General features: G+C 50.5%; 2 protein-coding genes across 4 annotated transcripts in view; one reads left to right on the forward strand and one right to left on the reverse strand.

The window, feature by feature from the left end:
* The first annotated feature begins 229 nt into the window (after positions 1–229).
* Positions 230–21,454, forward strand: LOC119101129 (hydroxylysine kinase). Of its 3 annotated transcripts, none has more exons than XM_037224407.1 (9): positions 230–349; positions 15,971–16,004; positions 16,530–16,669; positions 16,822–16,970; positions 17,419–17,510; positions 17,959–18,095; positions 18,499–18,673; positions 19,060–19,310; positions 20,034–21,454. In XM_037224407.1, the coding sequence occupies exons 2-9, from the start codon at positions 15,974–15,976 to the stop codon at positions 20,223–20,225; spliced, it is 1,167 nt and encodes a 388-aa protein (XP_037080302.1). In that variant the 5' UTR covers positions 230–349; positions 15,971–15,973; the 3' UTR covers positions 20,226–21,454. The 3 variants fall into 3 exon arrangements, with proteins under 3 accessions (XP_037080302.1, XP_037080301.1, XP_037080300.1); XM_037224406.1 differs by lacking the exon at positions 230–349 and adding an exon at positions 3,813–3,932; XM_037224405.1 differs by lacking the exon at positions 230–349 and adding an exon at positions 14,673–14,733.
* A 76-nt stretch (positions 21,455–21,530) lies between these two features.
* Positions 21,531–22,675, reverse strand: part of LOC119101826 (transcription initiation factor TFIID subunit 12-like) — a 1,863-nt gene continuing 718 nt past the window's right edge. Inside the window, 4 exon segments of the mRNA XM_037225252.1 lie at positions 21,531–21,551; positions 21,732–21,830; positions 21,833–21,900; positions 22,396–22,669. Coding sequence (XP_037081147.1) covers positions 21,531–21,551; positions 21,732–21,830; positions 21,833–21,900; positions 22,396–22,669 — 462 coding nt within the window.

Consider the following 22,675-nt stretch of genomic DNA (forward strand, 5'->3'; position numbering starts at 1 on the left):
CGGACGTGGCCGCTAGACGGGGCGAGGCGGCCGGCCGGGCCAGCCGCGAGCTGGGCTCCGCCGGCCCAGCGGCGGCCTCGCTTAGGTTTCGCTGGCCCGCGGCGGCAGGGCTGGACAACAGCAGTAGCAGACGTCGGTCGGTGCGGAGTGAACTGTGGGTGGGCGCGCGTGGACGGGTGTGAGGAGCAGCTGAGACTGCGTGCACGTGGAGCGGAGACGGAGGGCTCGTCATCACGCGGCCGGCTGAGGTGTCGCTGGAGTCGACCGGCCGGTGACGCCGACGCCGACGCCGACGCCGAGCCGCTGCAGCAGCGGCGGCAGCGCCCGGGTCACCGCGCCCCCACACCAGGTACGTGGCGCCGGCGCTGGCAGATTCAGACGGAGGGCTCGTCACCACGCGGCCGGCTGAGGTGCCGCTGGAGCCGGCCGGCCGGTGACGCCGACGCCGAGCCGCTGCAGCAGCGGCGGCGACGCCCCAGGTACCTGGCGCTGGCGTCGGCAGGTTCAGCGCGGTGGAGATCGCGTCGCAGGGGGCGCAGCACGCGGAACCCGCTCGCGGTGTCTGGCCTTCGGCGCGAACGGCTAGGTCATGCGGTGTCACTATCGACCATCACCTGCCGGTGGTGGCGCCGGCGTGGGACAATATCCCGTTTCAGCCGGAACACGTCCTAGATCGGGGTACGAGGAGTGCCGGATCATGCTGGCAGGGGTACACGGTGCCTGCCGTGTTATCCCTACACATGCGTGAAGACTGCCCTGTAGCGGAGGGAGGTTTACATGCAAGCACCCATGTTCATTCTCTGTTAAGTTGTACCGCGGACTCCCCGGTTTTACCACTTAGTCATTTCTTGGAAAGCGTTCACACCTGCAAATGGAGCAACGCAAGGATAGCTAACTAGCTTGGACGAGGAAAACTGCCATCTATTTTTTTCTCCAGGAACATACCTTATCTGCAATTCATCGCATCAAGATACAGTGCTAATTAGTATCCAAAGTTTCGCAAAAGTCACGACGCCTAGCGGGGACAAAGCTTTATTCGCGAAGTTTTTTTTCGTGGAACACAAAACTTCAGATGATATATGCTGTAAACTGAAAGCTGAAAAAGCGGCTGATAACAATGATTACAAAATATCACCACTGATTCCAAGTACACGACAAATACGAAAAACAGTGACAAAAGATATCATCCAATGGATCCCAATTCGGGCAAGCTTTCCCCGCTCTTTCGGGTAAGTCCCCCCCCCCCATGTTCTTGAGCAAGCAGACCGACGGATGACTTACGCGGAGGCCTCGCTTGCTGCTCCAGCCTATTCTTTCGAGAAGACGCCATGACCCCGGCGGAAAATCACCATCAAACAGCTGTTGCGGTGCTGTGTGAATTTATGATACGATGCAACCTGTATCGGCGTGGAAAGCCCACGAGAATGAGCTCGGCGAGAGGATGGCAAGAGTCAGGTCATGACACGTAAGGCACGTGAGAACAGTGTTCAAGTGTCTCACTGATTTTAAAGCCGAGACGTAACGTCTTAAACACCGAAGCGCTGCAATGCAAGCCCAACAGTTGGGTATTACGACGCGCAGACGAGCTGACTATCAGGAAGGGGCGAACTGGTATCTGTCAGGATACATACTGGGAAGCCCGATCCGTCAGTTACTTGGAACATTGCTGGCCTCTCGTCCTTCGATTGTACTGGTGTGGCTTCAGAGCGGATTGAACCCGCGATTGGATGTTTTTGGGGTCCTCAAAAGACCACCAGGGGCATCTTGTGTCCAGACTTGGTGGATCAGAAATATCAGCTGTCAAAACGACGTCACTGGCGACATCGTGGGCAAAAAACTTGGCAGCATATTCGCTCCACACGTGACAATCTGTTCGTTATTGTTTACACCTTGCCGCAAATCGACTCAAATCATGCCAGCTCACCCAAACCTTAGGCTAGGTGATCAAAGGTCAATAACGCTTTAACTATATTCATATTGCAGGCAATCTGAGCGCCCCTTTTATCAAATGACGTACCAGATATGTTCACATGGCGTCCTTTTAAATTTGCCTCACATGCTGCAAGCGCGACCATGTAATACATCAGGCCACCCGCGCCAACTTTGCTTCGTGCTATGCATCGAATACGGTGACGAGAGTTCAAAGGATGTGTGCATCCTGTTTGGAGACCTCCGTATTTCGCGTTCAGATATAACACGCGAACTCGAGGATGACTTGCGATTTCAGGTCTGAGAGTCACTGATGACGACGCGTTCTGGGTTGTTACATACACGGCTATCGACTGCAAATTAAATCAGCAAAATCGGCCACTTGGTCTAGATAAAAGGATGGACAAAAAACTCACACAAATTTGTGTATGGTTGAATACCACAGCCAATAATGGCTCAGGCTACGAATTCATACCATGACAGTAAGTGTTTCACAGTTCAGGGGCTCACAGCTAATGCAAATGTATAAAATTATACAAAACATTTCCACAGACTCAAAGATAACTACACGTCCGACCAAAACCCTCTTGTCCCCATGTCTCAATCTCCACTGCACATATGATCGCTCCGTCGCGATGATTGGGAACGAGCCGCACCACAGAGACCAGTTTCGAAAGGGGAAAGCCCAACAAGGGTTTTCACCGGTCCTTCAGTAACGAAACGCCCACTGCACCGAACTAAGCGTTGATCGCTTTCTCCGTCATCCTCTACAGTTCGTGTTGGACTGACGGAAAATACGTGCATAAAACGAAGCGGACTAATCTAGTTAGACTGCAGGCTGCCGTTGCTTCCCATCTAATGCATGCCAGATCCTCATCTTCGGGCGAATCGCCTTCACTACGAAGACCGCAATACATGTGTTAAAGTGGCAGCACAGGAGTTTGGGCCTGTTGGGGTTGACACACTGTCTTTCGGAATATCGATTTTCCGGCATTTCAATAAACAAATAATAAACATACATGTCGTCGTCATTGGGACCTTACAACGCACTCAGCTGCTGAGACTACATGGCGTCGCGTGCCTCTTACCCTGGCAGGAAGGTCGGGCGCCGCGGGACAAATATATATATATATATATATATATATATATATATATATATATATATATATATATATCGCGATGAGCCAGACAAACCCGTCACGATATTTTGGGGACAGATCGGCTAAAGAACGTGTAAACGTTCAGGTAATGCCTGGAATCGGCACTGCGTTGCATGTAACCGGGCGCGGTCCAGCAGGTTCGAAATCCTCCTAAGGCCAAGCCGCTGACCCGGCAACAATGGACCATTTGGCTCCGTCTGGCGGTCTCGCGGGGCGCACCGTCACCGCAGGGCGCAGATCAGGTCAGAGACCTTCGGAGAGGTCCATGGATGCCGGTGCGATTCCCTGGCCGGCCGAGTCTCCCGGCTGCCCCGCTCCACAGTAGTGGGCCATCACGGGTGAGCCTCAGCAGCGCCCACGGCCACCGACGTAACAACGCCCATCGAGATAAGTGGGAGGGTCCGTCCGCTCGTGCCGCTCTGTACACCGCCCGGCAACAGGCGGCGTGTCGCCGCGCCGTGAGCCCCGGAGCGCACCGCCGACCCGGCCACGGCCCGACGCCTCCAGACCGCGTGCCATCAGCCCGGTGATGGCCCGGTGACGGCCGCGTCCGGGCCGTGTCGGCGGCGGTTCGGCCCCACCGACGCCGGCCCGCCGCTGGCCGGTCCGGCCCGACGGTCACCGCCGCGCCGCGCGCCGCCGGACGGCAGATAACCGACCCAATCGGCGCCGCGTGGCCGGCCGACCAGTGCCGGGCGTTGCGACCTCGGGCAGCGGTGCTCAGTGGCCTGTACGGCACGCGGGCGACGGCCGAGAGCACGGAGCTGGGTGGCGTTCAACGCTGCGGCCGAGGGCAGTCACGGGATCTCAGCCTGGTGCGAGCGCAACACAACGCGGTCTAGTGTGAGTACAGGACCCCACATCCTAGCCAGTGTGTCAGGCATAACCACACAACCAGCGCCAATGGCCACATCGTGCGGATCTCTCGCGTATAGCGCAACAGTACGCCCTGTAGATTGACTGAGAGAATGGGGGGGGGGGGGGGGGGGGAGTCACCGGGCGCCCTGTTCGTGCGGACGGAGCGTCCCGTCGCCCTGGGTGAGTCGGGGTGGGACGGAGGGCGGAGCGCAGCGCCGCCATCTGATTTGACAGGCCGCGGACATCAACCGACGATGTAACATGCAGGCTGTCGGCGCCGCCACCCACATGCCAGCCAAGTAAAAATCAGCCGTATGTTGCATTTCGTTTCGCACCTAACGAGGGCTGATTCAGCGACAAGCCTGTAAAATGTCAGCAGCTAAATGTTGGAATGAACGAAAAACACAGCCGCTGCTGATTGCCCACTGCTTTGCACACAATGACGCTCGGTTATCCTCCCCCAAAACGGGCAGCAGCCGCAGACACTCGAAGGTCGCCAGCTATACATGAGCGCTACATTCGCCGCCCTGTTCGAGTGCCACTTCAACAGACGATCCGCGGCGGATAAAGCAGGAACATAGGGACAACAAATGTCAAAGTTGAAACAAACGGGCGCGACGTCTAAATCACAATGGATTATTATTCTCCACATTTTTGGGTGGTTGCAGAATTTCGCAACGCCGACCTGGCCAAAGATGACCTTCCATTGTCGCTATCAGCGGCGATATTTGCCTGCTGATCTGAGTGATCAGGACCACAGTTGGCTGTCAGAGGGATTAAGACTAGGGGCGCAACTATTTAACCTGTCCACCCGCCACATCTGACCTAACAAGAGCCCACGGGCTTTCGGCTTTGGGCCGGGCTTGGCTGGCTTCTGCGGATTACAAATTCAACAAACTAAATAATACACTTCGTGTGTTCCACACAACAACGAATCATGAAAATGTATACTTCGGTTTTTCTAGTAAGATTCCAAGTGACGGAAAACCGATGGCGTACACCACGCCATGAAGCCATGTGGCACAAATGAGCAATTGGATGCAAACATTTCATCGAAAAAGTTAAGAATAACTACTGAAACTACCAAACCTTGGCCTGATTTTATTGAGCAGCAGTTAGGTGGGTCATTGATTTAAACACACCCACACAGAGTGTGGGTGTGTTGAACACCTAAGAATCAATGTCAATAATAAATCAAATGATTGTGAAAGGAAATAATGAAACCACGAGATGAAGAATGGCATGACCATTAAATGACTTTCAAATAAAATAATGTGACTGCCATTGCGGTAGCCTCGCTCACTGATCAATGCATTCTAAGTTATTGGCGTATCACATGCGCAGCAGTCGTCGAAAACCCAATAGTGTGAATGCAGAGTCCGTACATTTATGCCTGCGTTTTTTCGTCTATATAAAAGAATACAATTTGTGACCAGGATAACAGGATCTCTTACGTGCCATACCCTTTACTATAACTACGATTGTAATTCTGTCATTCAATGAGTAAATCTAATAGAGCTGTGTTGTTTGTTTCTGTCATTTCCATCCGCATCTGTACACGGATCTGTGTGATAGCTTCCAGTTCCATGTATGACGTGAGACAGTTATTCGGCCAAGCTCCGAAAGTTGCAGTCAGGGGTTTTTGTAGACGGATGTCACATGCGCAGCTCATTTTTTCCTCTTCGTCTAAAAAATCCTGTAACATCCAACAACACCTCGGGCTTTTTGCGACATTTCAGAAAGTGAAAACGATGTTACTTGAGTGGCGCTGACAGCGTTCTTGGACAATTGTGATGTAATCCTTGCACATGGTATCACACACATGGGGAGGTGTCCGGCGTACTGGAAGGAATATGGAGTGCTAAGAGATCATCTGCGGATCATTTCAAAGCTGTCGTGTGGTATGTCATCTACGTTGTTACCCGACGCATCATATGACAGCAACGCCATACAAAAGACTGAATCTCTTCCTTGAATACGGATTATGACTAGGCGGCAATAGAGACGCATTAGCCTTCCGTGAGGTACCGAAGATAGAAATGTTCAATTCTAGCGGCAGGGCCACACAGAAGCACGTCTCCGTTTTCCTGGGACTATATGTAATTTGCGCTCCTGTACAGCGTAATGAAATGAGGAGACTTCTCACGATTTGACCTATCCAGCTGGCAGAATTAATTTGCTTTTCCCTGCAATGCTATCAGCTGATGCATTTAACCTTAAAATACCTAGCCTGTCTGCTCCTGACAGGAGGTACATGTGGTAAATTTCTAGCACATTACGTGGGGGGTCCAGCTCAAACTCACCCTCTGCAATCTCAATCGCATTTGGGAACTGACATCACAGTGATCAAGATGCAGTTCGGTGCTATAAAAATATAATCATATATGTAATTGTATTCCTACCGTCTTAGCCACACCACTTGGTGTAGGGCAAACACGGCTTACACTAGATAGCGATAACAGCACGCCTGATGTAGATTTCACGTATACGTCTAAAATTGGGAGGAAAAACCTCACGAAATACAAGTGCACTTAAATCAATACTTGACGGTAAAAGATCGGTCAGCATGGCAGCACAGCGGGTTCTTGCGGGCTAGATTCCCAGCTGGCCAGGGCGAGGCGGCGCGGGCGCGGGCTGACATTTTGGAAAAAGTTGCGTCTCTAAACGGAGCCTGCGGCTGAGTGTCAGACGGGTCATCGCCAGCCGGACGGCTGGAGTGTTGAAAACAGATGGCCCAGGGGGGATGTCGTCCAAAAGTGGCGAACGTGAGCTACATTTCACTGGCCTCAAACGTGGCTTCCTATTTCACGGCACTGCTAAGCTAAGAAAGTTATTTTCTTCAATTTATGCTACTTTGTGACCGCTAGGACGGCACCCGTGCCGGTATTCTGCTGCGTTCGATAGCAATTACAAAAGATGACTTTTGGTAGCTTCTGGAGGTTTTAAGCCTGGATATTTTACTTTTTACTCCAAACTGGGGGCATTTTTACACCCCAATGAGGGACCCGGCCCAGATCCGGACGATGTGCGTGATGCAGCGCGAACAAACCTGACACATACGGTTTACATTGGCCGACGCGATTCGCTACGAGCGAAATAGCGATCTTAAGTCGATCCTTTCTCGAGCTACTGGCGGTACTAGTCTACACTCCATAAACAGACCAGGACGCGGTGGCAATACGTAACCAATCATGCATCGTACTGTACAGGTAATTCTACTCATTCGCTCCTTAGAGACATTGCACAAAAATTGACAAACATCCAACGGCTTCACATACACGGAAATCCACAGCTTCGAAGCCAAAAACGTAGGTGCCGCCAGTAGGCAGCTTACAAAAGGCCCCATAAAGGTCATTGGCAGCAAGAGCCGACATGTGCAGGAGACGTCTGCACATGAGCTGAGCTTGAACCCCGACCACCCCTGGGCCGGTCCATGTTCCGAGTTTTTCCCGGAACGCGGCGGAGCCGACTTGCACACGACATGAGTGGCCCATTCAGGCCAAACGAGATTCTCGTCCGATGGAAGCCCGCGCCTGACAGCAGGAGTCTGAGGCCGAGTTTTGCCCGAGTAAGCCGCTGTTGACACGCGGACGACGCAGGATTTGGCCGCGGTCGTGGCAGCCGGGCTTGTGTGCTCATACCCACTGATATCCAAGAGAACCGGTCAAGCAGGTTCATAGACATCCGCTAGGGCTTAAGAGTTGTCAGATGCGCGTTCGGGTTTGTTCCGTATAACGCTCGCCGAATCATGCCCTGTGACGCTATAAAATAGCACGCACTTACCAAGTACTTGCTTTAAGTGACACGTTCGTTCCCCTTCCATTTCCCTACATCCCCATTTCTCAGTAACGTGCACCGCAATTCACCGACGTTAGCTACGTGCACGCTAATGCTACCACCAATCGCGGACAGCTATTGAATGGCCCATGCCAAGGCTATCGAACTATGAAGTCGAGTACGCGACATGGCAAAGTGCAGACAACCTCGGAGTAGTTGGTGCATGAGCGCATGGTACTATTAATACAACTACCAGCCATGCGACACCAGCTTATGGGAGATCGAGCACAATCTAGTGGCATGTATAGAGTGAGCGGCTCAATGCGCAAGTTTTCATATTGTGCTATCAAACCGAAAGGTGCCTTTTACTGAATGCAATGTCCACATCTGCTGAGGTCGCATTGCATTTCAAAAGTTAAATAAAGCTCTATCCGTCTGTATTTCGCAATTGCTCAGAAGAGGAATTTAAGGGCGCGTCGACAGTACATGCCCATGCAGCCACGCAATAACTTGACGGGGTTCAAAAGTTTCAGCAGAGCTCGAGCACATGGGAACTGACACCATTGATGGATATTCTTCTGGTTACCGATGAACTGACAGTAGCACAAATGCAATGCACATGCTTTTACACTGACATATGTAAACAAGAATGTACGTATACATACATACGTACATATATATATATATATATATATATATATATATATATATATATCATTTGTAGTACATACATATGTATAAGCATATGCCTAAATTTATATGAAACACATGCATACATGTATATATATATATATATATATATATATATATATATATATATATACGTAAATAAATAAATTATACCTATAATACAATATATATAATATTATATATATCCGTCATGACCCTATCATACACACCGCATTAGGTTCTCGTTCAGATTCAATGTCACTGACGATGCTTAAATCCAGGAGACGTCAGGTTCACATTCGTGTCAAATATTTAATTAAGTCCTACACATTCCCAGTATTTATACACTTGGAATGAGTCCAGTGGCATCAAAGCCACGATTAATTCAAGATTATGCAGTCTAGGGGCCGTCGACGAATTATGTTATGCATGGAGGGGGGAGGGCTTTATGGAGCGTAACCGAAGAGTAACACGGGGTGGGAGCTTTGGAGAATATAACGTTACACTCAGGTGTGGCTGTAAAGCATGCCAAGTCTTTTTAACCTTGCAAAACTTTTAAACAGCACACAGTTGGCTTCTTCTAATAAGATGTAACACGCCCATTATTTCTTTCGCATTTCTAGCCCAATCAGGAGGCAAACGGGCGTTACTTCATGGGATCACGTTCAACACAGCATTACCCCGGAGAGGGGGTCACCCCACGTGACTTGTGCGTGTCCACGGATGGAACTGGAAATGGCAAAAACGCGCAACGTCATCTCAGACAGCCCTAACAAAAAGCCAGGACATATTCACTCAAGGAATTTCTCAACATTACGAAACATGGCGACTAGTAAGACAAGTCATCTGTTGCTTGGGTAAACGTGTCAGCTCCGTCGTGATATGCCACGCCAACAACGTGACTTTGTCTCAGAACAGTGCGGCATACATTCTTTTTAAAACCAAGGTCACGCATATGCCGTGGAAAGCAGCTTATAATCCATGGAGGAGATATGCTGGCGTTGTAAACGTAACCGTCAAAGAACTTTTCCGTCAAAAAGTTCCGCCAAACCGTCAAACCGGCGTATTTTTTAGGCAGTTTTTGGCGCACATCAGCTACGGAGACGGTGGAGCCTCAGCACTTACCAACACATGCGAGAACACATGCGCGAGTAACATCGCCACAGGCACGCAAACCAAGATCAGATGAACCCGCACCTAGAATACAGCTGACATGACGGCTGGTGATGCCATAGGCCTCCTGATAAACGACCGTGCTAGGCGTGAAGTGCTCGCGGTGTTCGTGAACCGCTTACACACTCTACCAAGATGGACGAGCCAGGAACATACATCAATCAAGGACTTAAGGCGCATTAATTCAAGCAGGACCTAGCTGGGCCATCCACCGCAACTTCGGCCGACACCGCCTCTTCGTCTGAGCGAGGTGTGGTCTTACCCAGCCGCCTGAACCGAGCTCTGGCGCGACTGTGGACGTTATCAACCGAGGAGACTGCAACTCAGTGTGCATCATGAAAAGAATAGCTCAGCCTTAACCAGTGATAGATGCCAAGTGTACAACACAGCAGCCGTTGTCACAATCAACTGCCGTATTCACGAGATGACATGACAGAGACCATCCGAACGTCAATGGTTATGGACTCCCAGAAGCTTTGCCGCGCCCGACGGCAATGACGTGGAGGGAAGAAAAGACATGCGAACCAAGTGGAACGGTATACGGTCGTTGCTCTGCACGTTAATCGGTAGAAAGGATGAAATGCTGCATGACAATATATCAAAATCCTGGGCTTGGTAGCGCGTCTAGCACTTCTGGCAGTGTTTTAGTCTGGCCTAATGCGTGAGAAAAATAACATCCGACGTAGCACAAATACAACGCACGCATCCTATTGGCTGTGACAAAACAACCCTGTAGCACATAGAGGCATCATGGACTGTAGGTTGAAAATTGGAAAACAGTACCCTAATGCGTGCGTGCGTGCGTGCGTGCGTGCGTGTGTGCGTGCGTGCGTGCGTGCGTGCGTGCATGCGTGTGTGTGTGTGTGTCCTAGCACATAGAAACATATTTCTCACTCCTTCATCTGTGCAACACTTTATAAACTAGGGATCTCTGGGCGCCATTTGGTCTGCAGACTGATTTGGCAGCCACGCTGGGGCATGCGCCTGCAGCGGACATTAGCAAAAGATGCCTGCTGAGCTGCCTGCCAGTCTGCATGACAATATCAGACATTTCTGCGCTGACATTCCATTGCAGCGCAGGCCGGTGCTGTATCAGGTTGCATCCCAGCATGGATGGTGGACTTCTGCATGGTTGACATGAGTTGGAGGCAGGGTTCAGTACAGCATGAACATGCATCTGCATTGTACAATTAGTGCCTAGTGGATGGTTTTGGGAAGTGCATATTGGGAACTTGCCACTGGGTAGAGGGTTTATCATATAATGTGAGTCTTCATATCAGTATAGGTAAGCAGCAGTCCATATGCAGTGATTCACCAAAATTTTGTTTCCTAGCCCTGATCCACAAATGGATCACCTAAACAACTTTCAATGACAGAAGAGGCATATTAGTCGTAAGCCCAAAAGGTTACCCACTGGTAGCGCCCTCTACAACATTACCCACTGCACAATCACCCCATGGATCAGCCTGCAAGTCATTTTCTAGCCCAACAACACATATGTGTGACCCAAGCAACTTGTAATGAGAGAAAAAGTACATTACTGGTAGGCCCAAAAGGTTAGCCACCAGTAGCGCCCTCTCCAATGCTGTCCAGTGCTCACTTACCCCATGGATGAGCCTGCTCGTCGCTTGATGGCGCCACCTGCAAAGACCACTCCATCAACTCATCATCCAAACATGTGCACTGCTGAATGATTTGCAAGCCAATTAAATAATGCAGAGAATACCCAAATGTTTATTAAATCAGGCAGTGTACAGCTGACTACATAACCAAACCAAGTTCAATCTGACCATCCAGCTTAGTTTAGCTACATTATGTGCATGCATTATAACAACTCTACTAGTGGCATAGATCTGCAGGAATATCACTGAGATTCCATGCCAGCATACCTGATCCGTTGTTGACAGCAGCCATGTAGGTTACTGAAGAACCAGTTCAGTAGGAAGGAATCTGGAATCATAGAATATTCAGGGTGTATGACTGAATATTAAATAACATAACTGACACAAGCCATAAATCTTACATTTGTCAAAACCTTCATGTATCCCCATCCCCATCACTTGATTGTTGCGGTCAAAGGGGGTGGAAATATATATGGAAATATTTTGTTACTGTTATTATTGAACACATCAGGGTATTATCAACATGTGCAATAGCAGAAGAGCTATGACTAAATAAGTAAACCGAAATAAGCATACACAAATAGAGCAACAGCTATGCAACAGGGGAAAGAGGAGTTAAAACATGGTACTCAGAGAACTATGCATAATACTGAACACAAGGGAATATCAGGTTGTTGTCAATGATAACCATACCAAACATGAGGCTCAGATTATGGCATATGAGTTACAACATGCATCAACAAGAATCATGACTTGTTTGCTATTGAAAACCATATAAGAGATTATCAGTATACACAAAAAACATCACCCACAAACCCTTGGTGATAAACAGCAGCAGCTTAAGCAAAACCTTCCTTAGGATTGTGATCTGGTCTGATATACCTACAACTTTGATCACGCATGGTCAAAATGCTATTTAACCCCTAATAATATGTGTGTGCATGCTTATATATATATATATATATATATATATATATATATATATATATATATATGCAATTCTGACTAAATAACTCGAAAAGTTCAGAAAACTACTCATGGAAGAAATTGAATCATACATGTACTCTTGTAAATATAATGTACAATGCCTCCCGTCAATAGTAATTGACAATGTTTTATAGTATGTTCTTATGTGGTTTGTACGTAAAAATATATTGACAGATTATTTGTGCTAACTTGTTCAATGGAGTTCATAAATATAAGTTATTTCCTTGACCCATGTTGCAACACATATAAGTAGGTATTGCATTTCAGCAGCAGCAGGCCTGCAATCCTGCCTTCATCTTCAATTGCTTAGCACAGTTTTATTCTATCTGCATTCTTTCAAAAGAATTGTGACACACATCATGTACCAACTTATGGAGCACCAGTAACATGACCATATTATGTTTGTGCTTGGGGGAGAAGACACAGCCACGTATCAAACCTCAGCATCCAAAAGTGGTAGCCAAAAGTACCAGCCAATTTGCTATTATGTCCCCTGTAACTGCCATTCAAGCAGAACCACTATGCAATAACAGAGGAATTAAGGATCTGTAATGGTACACTATCATAAAAAAGTATCTTAGCATCACAACAATACCTCAGCATCCACAAGTGGTAGCCAAAAGTGCTAGCCACTTTGCCATTATATCCCCTTTAACTAGCATTCAAGCAGATCCACTATGCAATAGCAGAGGAATTAAAGATCCTTAATAGCACACATCATGAAAAAGAGCATAATTATATGGATGACTGATGATTTGTCAAACAACACAAGCAATATGATTATGGAAACCAAGCTTATGATACAGGAAGCCTTGATTTCAGTAAGGGGACATTGTTGCTCACAAAACATGCTAATTTAACTTAAATCTTATGATACTTCTGGTAGTTTAATAACATGGATGGAATTGTGGCTTTGTGATGGCCACAAAGACTACATCAAATAGCTCAACATCTGTGTGGCAAGATGACCTTAGTGGGTTATCACAGAGCTCAGGTCTTGGACTTTTGCCATGTACCATGCTTGCAAACAGCAAATAAAATTGGCCAAATGGCAGAGATTCTAGGTTTTTAGACAACTTGATTATGTTACCCATGATTATGGCTTAAACTTATTACTACCTGCTTCAGCAGTTATGAGTGAAGAGTGAATAGTGATTGGGATGAAACATGAAGAATAAAAGTTCAACTTTGATAGGTATATAATTATGCATGGATTATCAGTGCTAAAACAAAGAATGGCCTAGGGATTGCCAGAGCAAATTTTCCTCTCATTTTTACTGGGTTAATATTACTCAGAAGAATCTTGCAATTTACAGAAATAACACAGGATGGACAGATCATTACAGGACACAGTTTAACAGGAGCCTGCCCAGATGGCATTATTGTTCAGCACCATTACAGTTTTCAGGATACAAACTAAGTACAATTTTTCAAAAGTCTGAGCAACTATGGCCTCAAAAATTTGGGTTCAATATTTTGAACCAGAAGTTTTAGTTATGATATATGATATGATATATAGTATGTGATAGCATAGTCACATTGTAGTTATTCATCTATATGATCTGGCAAGAATAATGAAACCTGGATGAGCTTTCACTTCTTGTTAAACTCACACCTCTCTTTACATCTACACACATGTAACTAATCTTCAAACACTGGCTACATTATGAAGTGTTTAATGCATGCTGCAGATCCAGTTCAGGAATGGATTGCCTACATTCAAACTGATTGGGCGGTGGTTTCATACTGCACACAAAACATCCTTTCTGCATGTGCTAGGAACACAAAACTTCTTGATCAATGTTTTACAGAAGACAAAAATGCCTAGCCCAATGCCACTGACTCACAATAGAATGCTTCAAATACCCTGATCTCCCTTATGCTTTACATATAAAATATTCCACAGCACCCTACCGCGTGCATAATTCGATTGACGGTTTGGGGATAGCTCATGAGAATGAGCTAACAGAAATGATACAAAACCTGCGCACAACGAACACAGTTAATACATTAAATCACTCGTTTGCCACGCACTACGTCCAGATCCTGTCATACACAAAGATGTTAGACGCTATTATGTATAAGAACACTGACCAGAAACACCTTCATGTGGAACTAGTAGACAAATATGCTAAGAAGAAAATACCGCTAGCGCGCAATCACACCACAATAACCCGAAGTTTTGAGTACGATCAGTGAATATGCCCGCCCAGTATAAGTGTAAGCTAGTAAAGCTTCCAAATACAAGGATTTTTCGTAATCGCTCCGCTTGATTTTTAATCGCCTAGGAGGGCATTAATGACACAAAATAGTATGCTTGCTCGTCCTTTCCCACTCTTCCGAAAGTAAAATCAGACATCCAGTATACGGAAAAATGTTAGCTGAATATGTATTGCCAATTATCTATCATTCTCCTCAGAGACCGTAAAGAAAAGTGAAGAGATGCTGAATGAAAATTTTGGAAAAGCTCAGGGTCATGCCGGAGAACCGAAAAAGTAAACAACGCGCGTCTTGTTGGGGATAGACAGGGGGTAATATTTTCGCGTATTTGGAGATAGGTACGCTGAAATGTCCATTGGGTTATTAAAGTGGTCTAGGTAGGATTGGTTCTCACGGATACGTTATCTCAACCGCTGTGGAGGTTCTGGGGACATAGATGTGTGTAGAATCTGCTGTAGCGCTCTTCTCTTGCCCTTGGATCCCAGTGTCTGATCAACGGATTCGTAGAGATACCTAATTTCAACTAAATTGTGTGGTATAAACGACCTGCCACTGACTTAAGAGCAGACAAAAATGATGTTAGGTTGGATTGCTTAGTAGATTTATCCACCTCATCTTCCAAGGTGGCAGGGGCCAGGACTCTGACCATAAGAGAAGCTATCCCTGGCCTTCTTGTATGCTAAAAGGGGGGTAAAAAACCTTAGGTTGCTGAGCTTAAGACAGTTACGAACAGGTTAGAAGTGTCAGCCATGCTGAGAATGGCTGCAATTAAAGTTTATTGTAGGAGCTAGATATGCCTCAGCTAAATTGCAAAGAGCTATGTGCTGAACTTTTCTGGCAGAGCAGCAACTATTCCAGAGCCTGTACATGAAAAGCCTGAATACTTAGTTTGTTGCCTGTCTGCACCAATTTCAGTGCATGGAGAGTGGATGTGTTATGGAATTCTGATGTTTCAAATGTAAACTGCACCAATTTTGCATAGGCATCTGGCATAAGGGATGTATTTTTTTGCAAGCTGCTATATATGCCTATGAACTTTGCCTAGTTTTAAGGTGGGAGGAAAGGTCACCTATCAGCTTTGTTCAATTTGGCATTTTGTATCATGAGATATGAATATTGTGTGGAAGGCTCATGATTCAATCTTTTTATCACCTTTTTGGCATTCAGCTCTTGATGCATAGCAATAAGGGCAGAAAATGGAAATAATGTTTCTTATTGACACAAAGAGCATTCACTTCAAACCTTTTTTGGTTCCACTCATTGGCAAACATTGTCTGACCATGGGATCAGCCTGACCATATCTGTTTAGATGCCAGTGTGTGTTTTCACTATAAGGGGAATATGGCAGACAATATTGTGTACTGTTCTGTTGAGCATCCATGACTTTGCTAACCTTACTGGTATTCCTAGGCCTTGAGGCAACTAGAATTTAAGCCAGCCTCCTCCCTCTATAAGGTATCAAACAATTCACCAGCTTGTGACGACAATCTCCATTATTCAATGTCGTGGTTATCTTGGAAGTGCTCAGAGTGCTTGCACAAGAATGTAAGGCTGAAAAGATTCACCTCTTTTCAGGAAATGGGGGACTGCAGTGGGGATGGAAAACAAGGTGAGTGAGAATGGGATCAGAATAAGGAAAACAAGATAGCAGGGTGGTGTCCACCAACAGCTGAGGTCTGCATACAAGCACAGACCATACCAAGCACTGACACAGCTGGCCGCCACTGAAGCTGACCAGTACTCTGCATGTGCAGTGTTTGGCAAGGAGGACAAATCTCCTAATCTCCAGCCTGTCCTGAACACTGCTGCTCTGTTGATAGTTTCTGTCATCCAAAGCCCCAAAACATGTAGGATTGGTTGAAGTGTCATTGGCTGGTGTCAGACAGACATGCACATTACCACCCTCCTGATGTACAGGCTATGCTTTTGATTGCTCAAAATATCCCACGACCTGTGACTGGAGGGCTGCATGAGATGATTAGGGGTGAGGCTCAGTGTCTGACCCATGTGGGAAGCCTGCCACAACCCATGCAAATGATTTCTCTTGAGCTTTGGCCAGGATGTCAATGTCATTCGCGTCGCTTAGCACGTAAATCCTGTGAGCTGAAGTTGACGTCCCTTTATGACGGCGCAGAGGCTGACGTGGTGGACCAGACGTCCAGGCCCGTCCTGGACAAGGCGGCCGTGCCTGACTTGGTAGCACACGTCTACGGGCTCCAGGTTACCAGCGTGAAAACACTTAATGCCTACGACGATCTCAATTTCCATGTCAAGGTATGTCCACGGCGCGTGATAGGCATGGAGTTCACGTGGTTTCTCCTCGTGAGCTGCGTGTATCGTATCTTTGTGATTTTGTGTATTACGCTGTCATTTTGGCCGCCGAAATGTGTGTTTGGTTGTCCTTTTATGACAAGTTGCCTTTATAGGTTGCCCCGGCATTCACCAACCCTTACATCGCGTCCGTGTGCCCCGATGGGTACACGCTGAAGATCCTGAACTCCGTCCAGTCGCGGCAGCCGGATATCGTGGAGGCCCACAACCAGCTCATGTGGAAGCTGAAGGATGGTGGCTTCAGGTACGCCGTCTCGGACGTCGGCTCTAGATAAGTAGCTGGGGTCAGGTGTAAGAGTTTGATTAGTTTTGCATCCGGTTGGTGATTTTTTGCTCCTCAGTCGGTCTTCTCTTGGTTTGCTTGTTGTTTTTTTCGTTATATGCCTCTTGTCGGGACTGGTGCCACGGGGTAGGGGAGACGCGCCACCAGCAGTCGTGAAGTTCAGAATTACGCTCATATCGCTGCATGGAAAGAAAACATTTAAAATACTTTCCACCCATCCAGCCTCCCCCCGCTCGCTAATCACCAGCGCCAGGCGCTGTCTCTGTTCTCTTCGCGTCTTTTGTGTAGCTTGCTCGGTTGTGCTTATTCGTGCCTGGCAGCGGCGTGCCCCGCTGGCGCCAGCGCCGCTCAGTGTGTCCCTGTGGACCGGCTGGCCCCGGCCGCTGCCTGACCCGCCCCGACCCGGCAGCGTGCCGTACCCGGTGCGTACGCTGGCCGACTCTGAGTGGTCCCTGCAGCGGCTGAGGAAGAGGCCGGGCCCGGGCTGGCGGCCCGCCGATGGTGAGTGGGCCAGCGCGGCACCGCTGCCGCCCCTCCGCCGGAGCCCGCGGCGCCTCCTCACGCGGCCCGGCTGGGCCGGCGGGTTGCGCTTCTGATGTCTAGTCGGTGTCGCTTGAGTCATCTCAAACCTTGCTGGCATTGTGCTGCGCGTGATCAGCTTTTCGGCTGTTGGGAACTCTGGGTCGCTCTACGCTTCTAATAAAGATGTATGATCTGTTTTCAGTCAGCCAACTTCTTAAATATCTCGAATTGATTGCGTGCATTTTGTTTTTAAATTTGCAACAGTGGCTTAAGAGATGGCGATGTTTGAGTAATGCTTGTGGGTTCGCACGGAATGCTATGGCTCCCGCTACTCACGGTATCATGGTCCACTCTCCCACCTGCCATCACACAGACCCCGAGGCATTATCAGTGCTGTAGTCCACCCTCCCGATCTGGCGTCACACAGACTCCGAGCCGGCGGCGGAGCACGTGGTGCGCCTGCTGACCTACGTTCCTGGTGAGGTGCTGCACTCGGTGACGTACACGCCCACGCTCATGTTCGAGGCCGGCGAGACGGCCGCCCGCATCGGCAACTGCCTCCAGGTGAGGCGCCGCGTGCCGGGCCGTTCGGCTGCGAGCGGCGCCCTGTTGGTGACCGGGGCCTGTTGTCAGGGATGGGGTCACCCGAGGAGAGGCACCATCTCACCTGGTGCTCTACGCCGAATACATGTGGTCATGTCGTGTGGAAGGGCAGGGAGACCGAGGTGTCTGTATGCTTAAGTGCTATGGAATTCCTTGGGTGCGCACCGCAAGTGCTGCGTGCACTGTCCAAATATCCAATGCGTTATTGGTAAGACTGGTGCATGACTTCATGAAGACCACATCGCAGACCTCAAACCGTTTGGATTCGCACTGGGTACGAACGTGACAGCGAGCGCGGCGACCGACCCTGCCCGTCACATCAACCCCACCCTGCCGACCGCACTACGTCCGTGCTTGGTCGCAGGACTTCCACCACCCGGCGTACGACGCACTGGACTCGGTCTGGTTCATGACGTCGGTGCCGCGCGTGGCCGAGTTCACGTGGGTGGTGGCCGATCCGGCCCGGCGCGCCATGGCCGAGCAGGCGGTGGAGCAGTTCTGCCGCCGGGTGCTGCCGCAGATGGACCGCCTGCCGCAGGGTGAGCACTCGCCGCCGTAGGGTGTCCGCTGAAGAGATGGACGCGGTCCTCATACGACTTCCGCGTGCGAAGCGTACGGTTTCTTCGGTGACGGGGTCGGCGTGTGGTGTACGTATGTCGCATGCCTTCGAACGTAGGGTGAAAACTGAGTCTCTCCAACTGTTTGTTTTTAGGAGTATTTTTAAAGCATACTGTTGATGTTTGTTGCGAGTCTTCGGTGACGAACTTCTATCGCTGACCGCCCCGATTCTCCTCCGCCCTCGGCCGTGGGTCTCAGTCACCATCTGCGCCCGGTCAGTCTCGTGTGCAGCGTACATGCTGCTCCCGTCTGCGGGTGATCGGTCCGCCCGCCGACGTCAGTCTCCCCGCACGGCCGCCGTCGGCAGGTATGCTGCACGGCGACCTGAACGAACAGAACCTGCTGGTGTCGGCGGACGCCGCCGGGCGGCGCCACATCTGCGGGATTATCGACATGGGCGACAGCCACCGCTCGGCGCTGGTGTTCGAGCTGGCGCTGATCGTCATGTACCTGATGATCGACTGCTCCGAGGTCGACCGGCTGGACGTGGGCGGGCACGCGCTGGCCGGCTACCGGCGCCACCGGACCCCCACTGCGCTTGAGATGGGCCTGCTCAAGGTTAGTGGTGAAGAGTGAGATAGGGAAAAGTGAGGAGGAAAGGAGAGGGAGGGAGGGAGGGAGGGAGGGGAGGGAGGGGAGAGAGAGAGAGGAGAGAGAGGAGAGAGAGAGAGAGAGAGAGAGAGAGAGAGAGAGAGAGAGAGAGAGAGAGAGAGAGAGAGCGAGAGCGAGAGCGAGAGCGAGAGCGAGAGCGAGAGCGAGAGCGAGAGCGAGAGCGAGAGCGAGAGCGAGAGCGAGAGCGAGAGAGCGAGAGCGAGAGCGAGAGCGAGAGCGAGAGCGAGAGCGAGAGCGAGAGCGAGAGCGAGGCGAGAGCGAGAGCGAGAGCGAGAGCGAAGGAGAGCGAGAGCGAGAGCGAGAGGAGAGCGAGAGCGAGAGCGAGAGCGAGAGCGAGAGCGAGAGCGAGAGCGAGAGCGAGAGCGAGAGCGAGACGAGAGCGAGAGCGAGAGCGAGAGCGAGAGCGAGAGCGGAGAGCGAGAGCGAGAGCGAGAGCGAGAGCGAGAGAGCGAGAGCGAGAGCGAGAGCGAGAGCGAGAGCGAGAGCGAGAGCGAGAGCGAGAGCGAGAGCGAGAGCGAGAGCGAGAGCGAGAGAAAAAGAAAGAGGGGGAGGTGACACCAATACTGTGACGCAAGCCGGCTGTGATCGTGATTCCGTATCCACTTCCGGTGCACCCGACACCGTGACCCAGCTGGGTGGTGATTGTGACCTGTGTTCCCCGGTCGGCAGACGTGCATCTGCGCACGGTTCGCCCAGTCGCTGGTGATGGGCGCTTACGCCTTCCACCAGAATCCGGCCAACGAGTACGTCATGACCACGGCCGTCAACGGCTGGACTGCCTTCAGACGCATCTGGGAGGAGCCGCAGGAGCGCCTGTACGCTCGCTGGGAGGCCATTGGACGGCAGAATGACCGCCAGTAGGCCGCAGATACGCGGCTCTGTGAGCTGCATGGGGTGTGTAATCTGGAGTAGCGTATGGGACAGCGCAGGGACAAAACCGGAAGCAGGGCATAGGACATAACTGCGGGTAGACGACGGGGAAGCAAGGCAGAATGTAGATGGGAGGTTAGTGGGAGTCCATAGGGCTGTTATTCGCGCAAGGACCAGAGTTAGGACGGGACCAATTAGCCGGAGTATAGTTGTATGGTGTGATCTTATTACAACCCTACCATACCTTGTTAGAAAGTGAGCCCTGCAGTGGCCGGGGGTTTGAATTTATGACCGCAGGTGACTTGTACGCCTGGTATGTCATGACCACTGTGAACGTCGTGCCTAGACCAGCAATAATCAGGGGGCGTTTGTCGGTTACCTCACGCACTGTGGACGGGTATCTACATAGTCAGCAACAAGCTCAATGATGACACTGAAAGGTCCCGCTGCGCTGCCAATAGCACGAACGTGAACGATTGGAGGACGCTGTTACAGGAAGATCCCGTTGTGGGTCAGCGCGCTGTTGTTGATTTGTTACAATTGCCTACCGGAAGCGGGACGTTTGGATCGTGTCGGAAAGACCAGCTTGTCTCCAGCAATGCCGCAGAAGCGGTTTGATGCTTCCTGACCATTACTCAGATCTGTGAGCAATTTTGATGTGTTTTGAGAGCGAAATGAAATGGTGCTTGCCTGTGCTGTTACTTTGGATGTTATAATATCTTATGCAAATATCTACGTTGCAATCGCGGGTCGTTACATGTTGTTACGTAACGTGCAATCGTTTAGGCCATGTGCGCGGTTAGACCCTAGTATTCAAAGCCGCCTTGTTACGTCGCTGGTTTTAACATTCGGCTTCCATTGCGGTTACGATTGCGGCTGGAATTTGCTCGTTACTATCTAATGTCCGAGGACATGGCTGAACTATGTCCCGGTCTGTTCTGGCTGGATGAAAATTATTTGCATGGTCAGTGATGTTCGTGAGAACTACGATTGGTGTACCAAGTATAGCGGGAGCCATAGTCGCGTTTACCACTGCCATGTCTTCCCCTTTGTGAACACTGGATGTTGTCCGTTCTGCGTCTTCGCACCAGGCATAATCATCGTAGTGGTGCGCGATGAACCAATTGAAATTTGTCGCTTTCTTGTGGCATGTCCGTGGCCAGTTTTAGACGTTCCCGTCTGACAAGAGGTGCTGCTTTGGGTGCTCATGCTTTGATCGTGTCGATATAACCTGAAAGTCCGTATTGGACGACTCTTTTCCTTTGAGACTTGTTTATGACGCTGCCTCCGCGCATCTCACCAGCGAGCCCGACACATCTGCCGGACGGCGGCACGCGCCAACCACACACGGCCCACCAGGCGAGGAGTCGCGCGCGAATTGCATTTATTGGTCAGCGCTGATCTCGATACAAAAAATACAATAGTGCTCACTGGCACGGTGTCCCCGGACGGACAGCCGGCGCCCGTGCCGGCCGTCTCGCCCCGCCCCGCCCCCACGCACAGCACAACCTGCCCGTCCCGCGTCTGGAGGCCGTCAGAGTACTTCTTCAGCGCCTTGCGGATGATGGCCATGCGCTGCTTATGGCGCCTCGGTGGTGGCCGCTCCGCTTGTACGGCCGGATCTCCTCGGTGCCGAAGCCCGGGATCCACATGTTCCACTTGCGCTCTGCAAGCGGGGCAGGCAGGCGCCCGTGAGCCGGCGGTGGACACGACCGCTCTCGACGGAGGGAGGGGGGGGGGGGGGGGTCGCAGATCATAACACATCCACCGAGCTCCGGCGGCCATACGCCTTAAGACTGCATGTCAGGGTCATTAAAACATCACGAACAGCGCGAGGCCGCTGCCGCTCCCCTGGTCTGCATTACCCAAATACGCAAGCGTGCCCAAGCACACACGCCCAGTGCCAAATCAAACAATGACCCCGTCGCGTCATGCAACAAACCGCGGCGGAAACGTTTCAGCTAGCTGGTCGTGTGTACTCCTACATGCCAGGTCTAGTCACACCACCCCAGCCATCGCGAGCAGACGTCGCAGGCGGCACCCCGCCCCCCGACCGCCGGCAGCACGTCCCCCGGGACGTACCGAGATAGAGCTGGACGTCTTTCACGTCGCAAGCGGCACCCCGCCCCCGACCGCCGGCAGCACGCCCCCCGGGACGTACCGAGATAGAGCTGGACGTCTTTCACGTCGACAGTGGCGGCCCGGCGGTGCTTGGCCAGCTGGCAGGCCGTGCTGACCGTGCTCTCGATGAAGTCATCGGCCAGCTGGAGCAGCAGCTCCTCCACCTCCTCGTCCAGCTGCTCGTTCGGGTCCACTTCCTTGACGAGCTCGTGCAGCCGCTGCTTGGTCAGCACCTGAAGGCAGGAGGCGCCGGGCTCGATCGACGGTCCCGTGCGCCACTCGGCCGGGGGAGGTGTACAGTGCGGAGGCGTGACCTGGGC

Source organism: Pollicipes pollicipes, unplaced genomic scaffold (assembly GCF_011947565.3).
Source record: "Pollicipes pollicipes isolate AB1234 unplaced genomic scaffold, Ppol_2.1 Scaffold_4881;HRSCAF=5763_pilon_pilon_pilon, whole genome shotgun sequence".
NCBI classification, from domain to species: Eukaryota; Metazoa; Arthropoda; class Thecostraca; order Pollicipedomorpha; family Pollicipedidae; genus Pollicipes; species Pollicipes pollicipes.

Excerpts from the sequence above, each read along its gene's own strand:
- LOC119101129 (XM_037224407.1), top strand. The coding sequence starts at position 15,974 with ATGGGGGACTGCAGTGGGGATGGAAAACAAG. Across the intron at positions 16,971-17,418 it reads CTGAAGGATGGTGGCTTCAG|CGTGCCGTACCCGGTGCGTA; the intron begins GTACGCCGTCTC and ends CCGACCCGGCAG. Across the intron at positions 18,096-18,498 it reads GCATCGGCAACTGCCTCCAG|GACTTCCACCACCCGGCGTA; the intron begins GTGAGGCGCCGC and ends GCTTGGTCGCAG.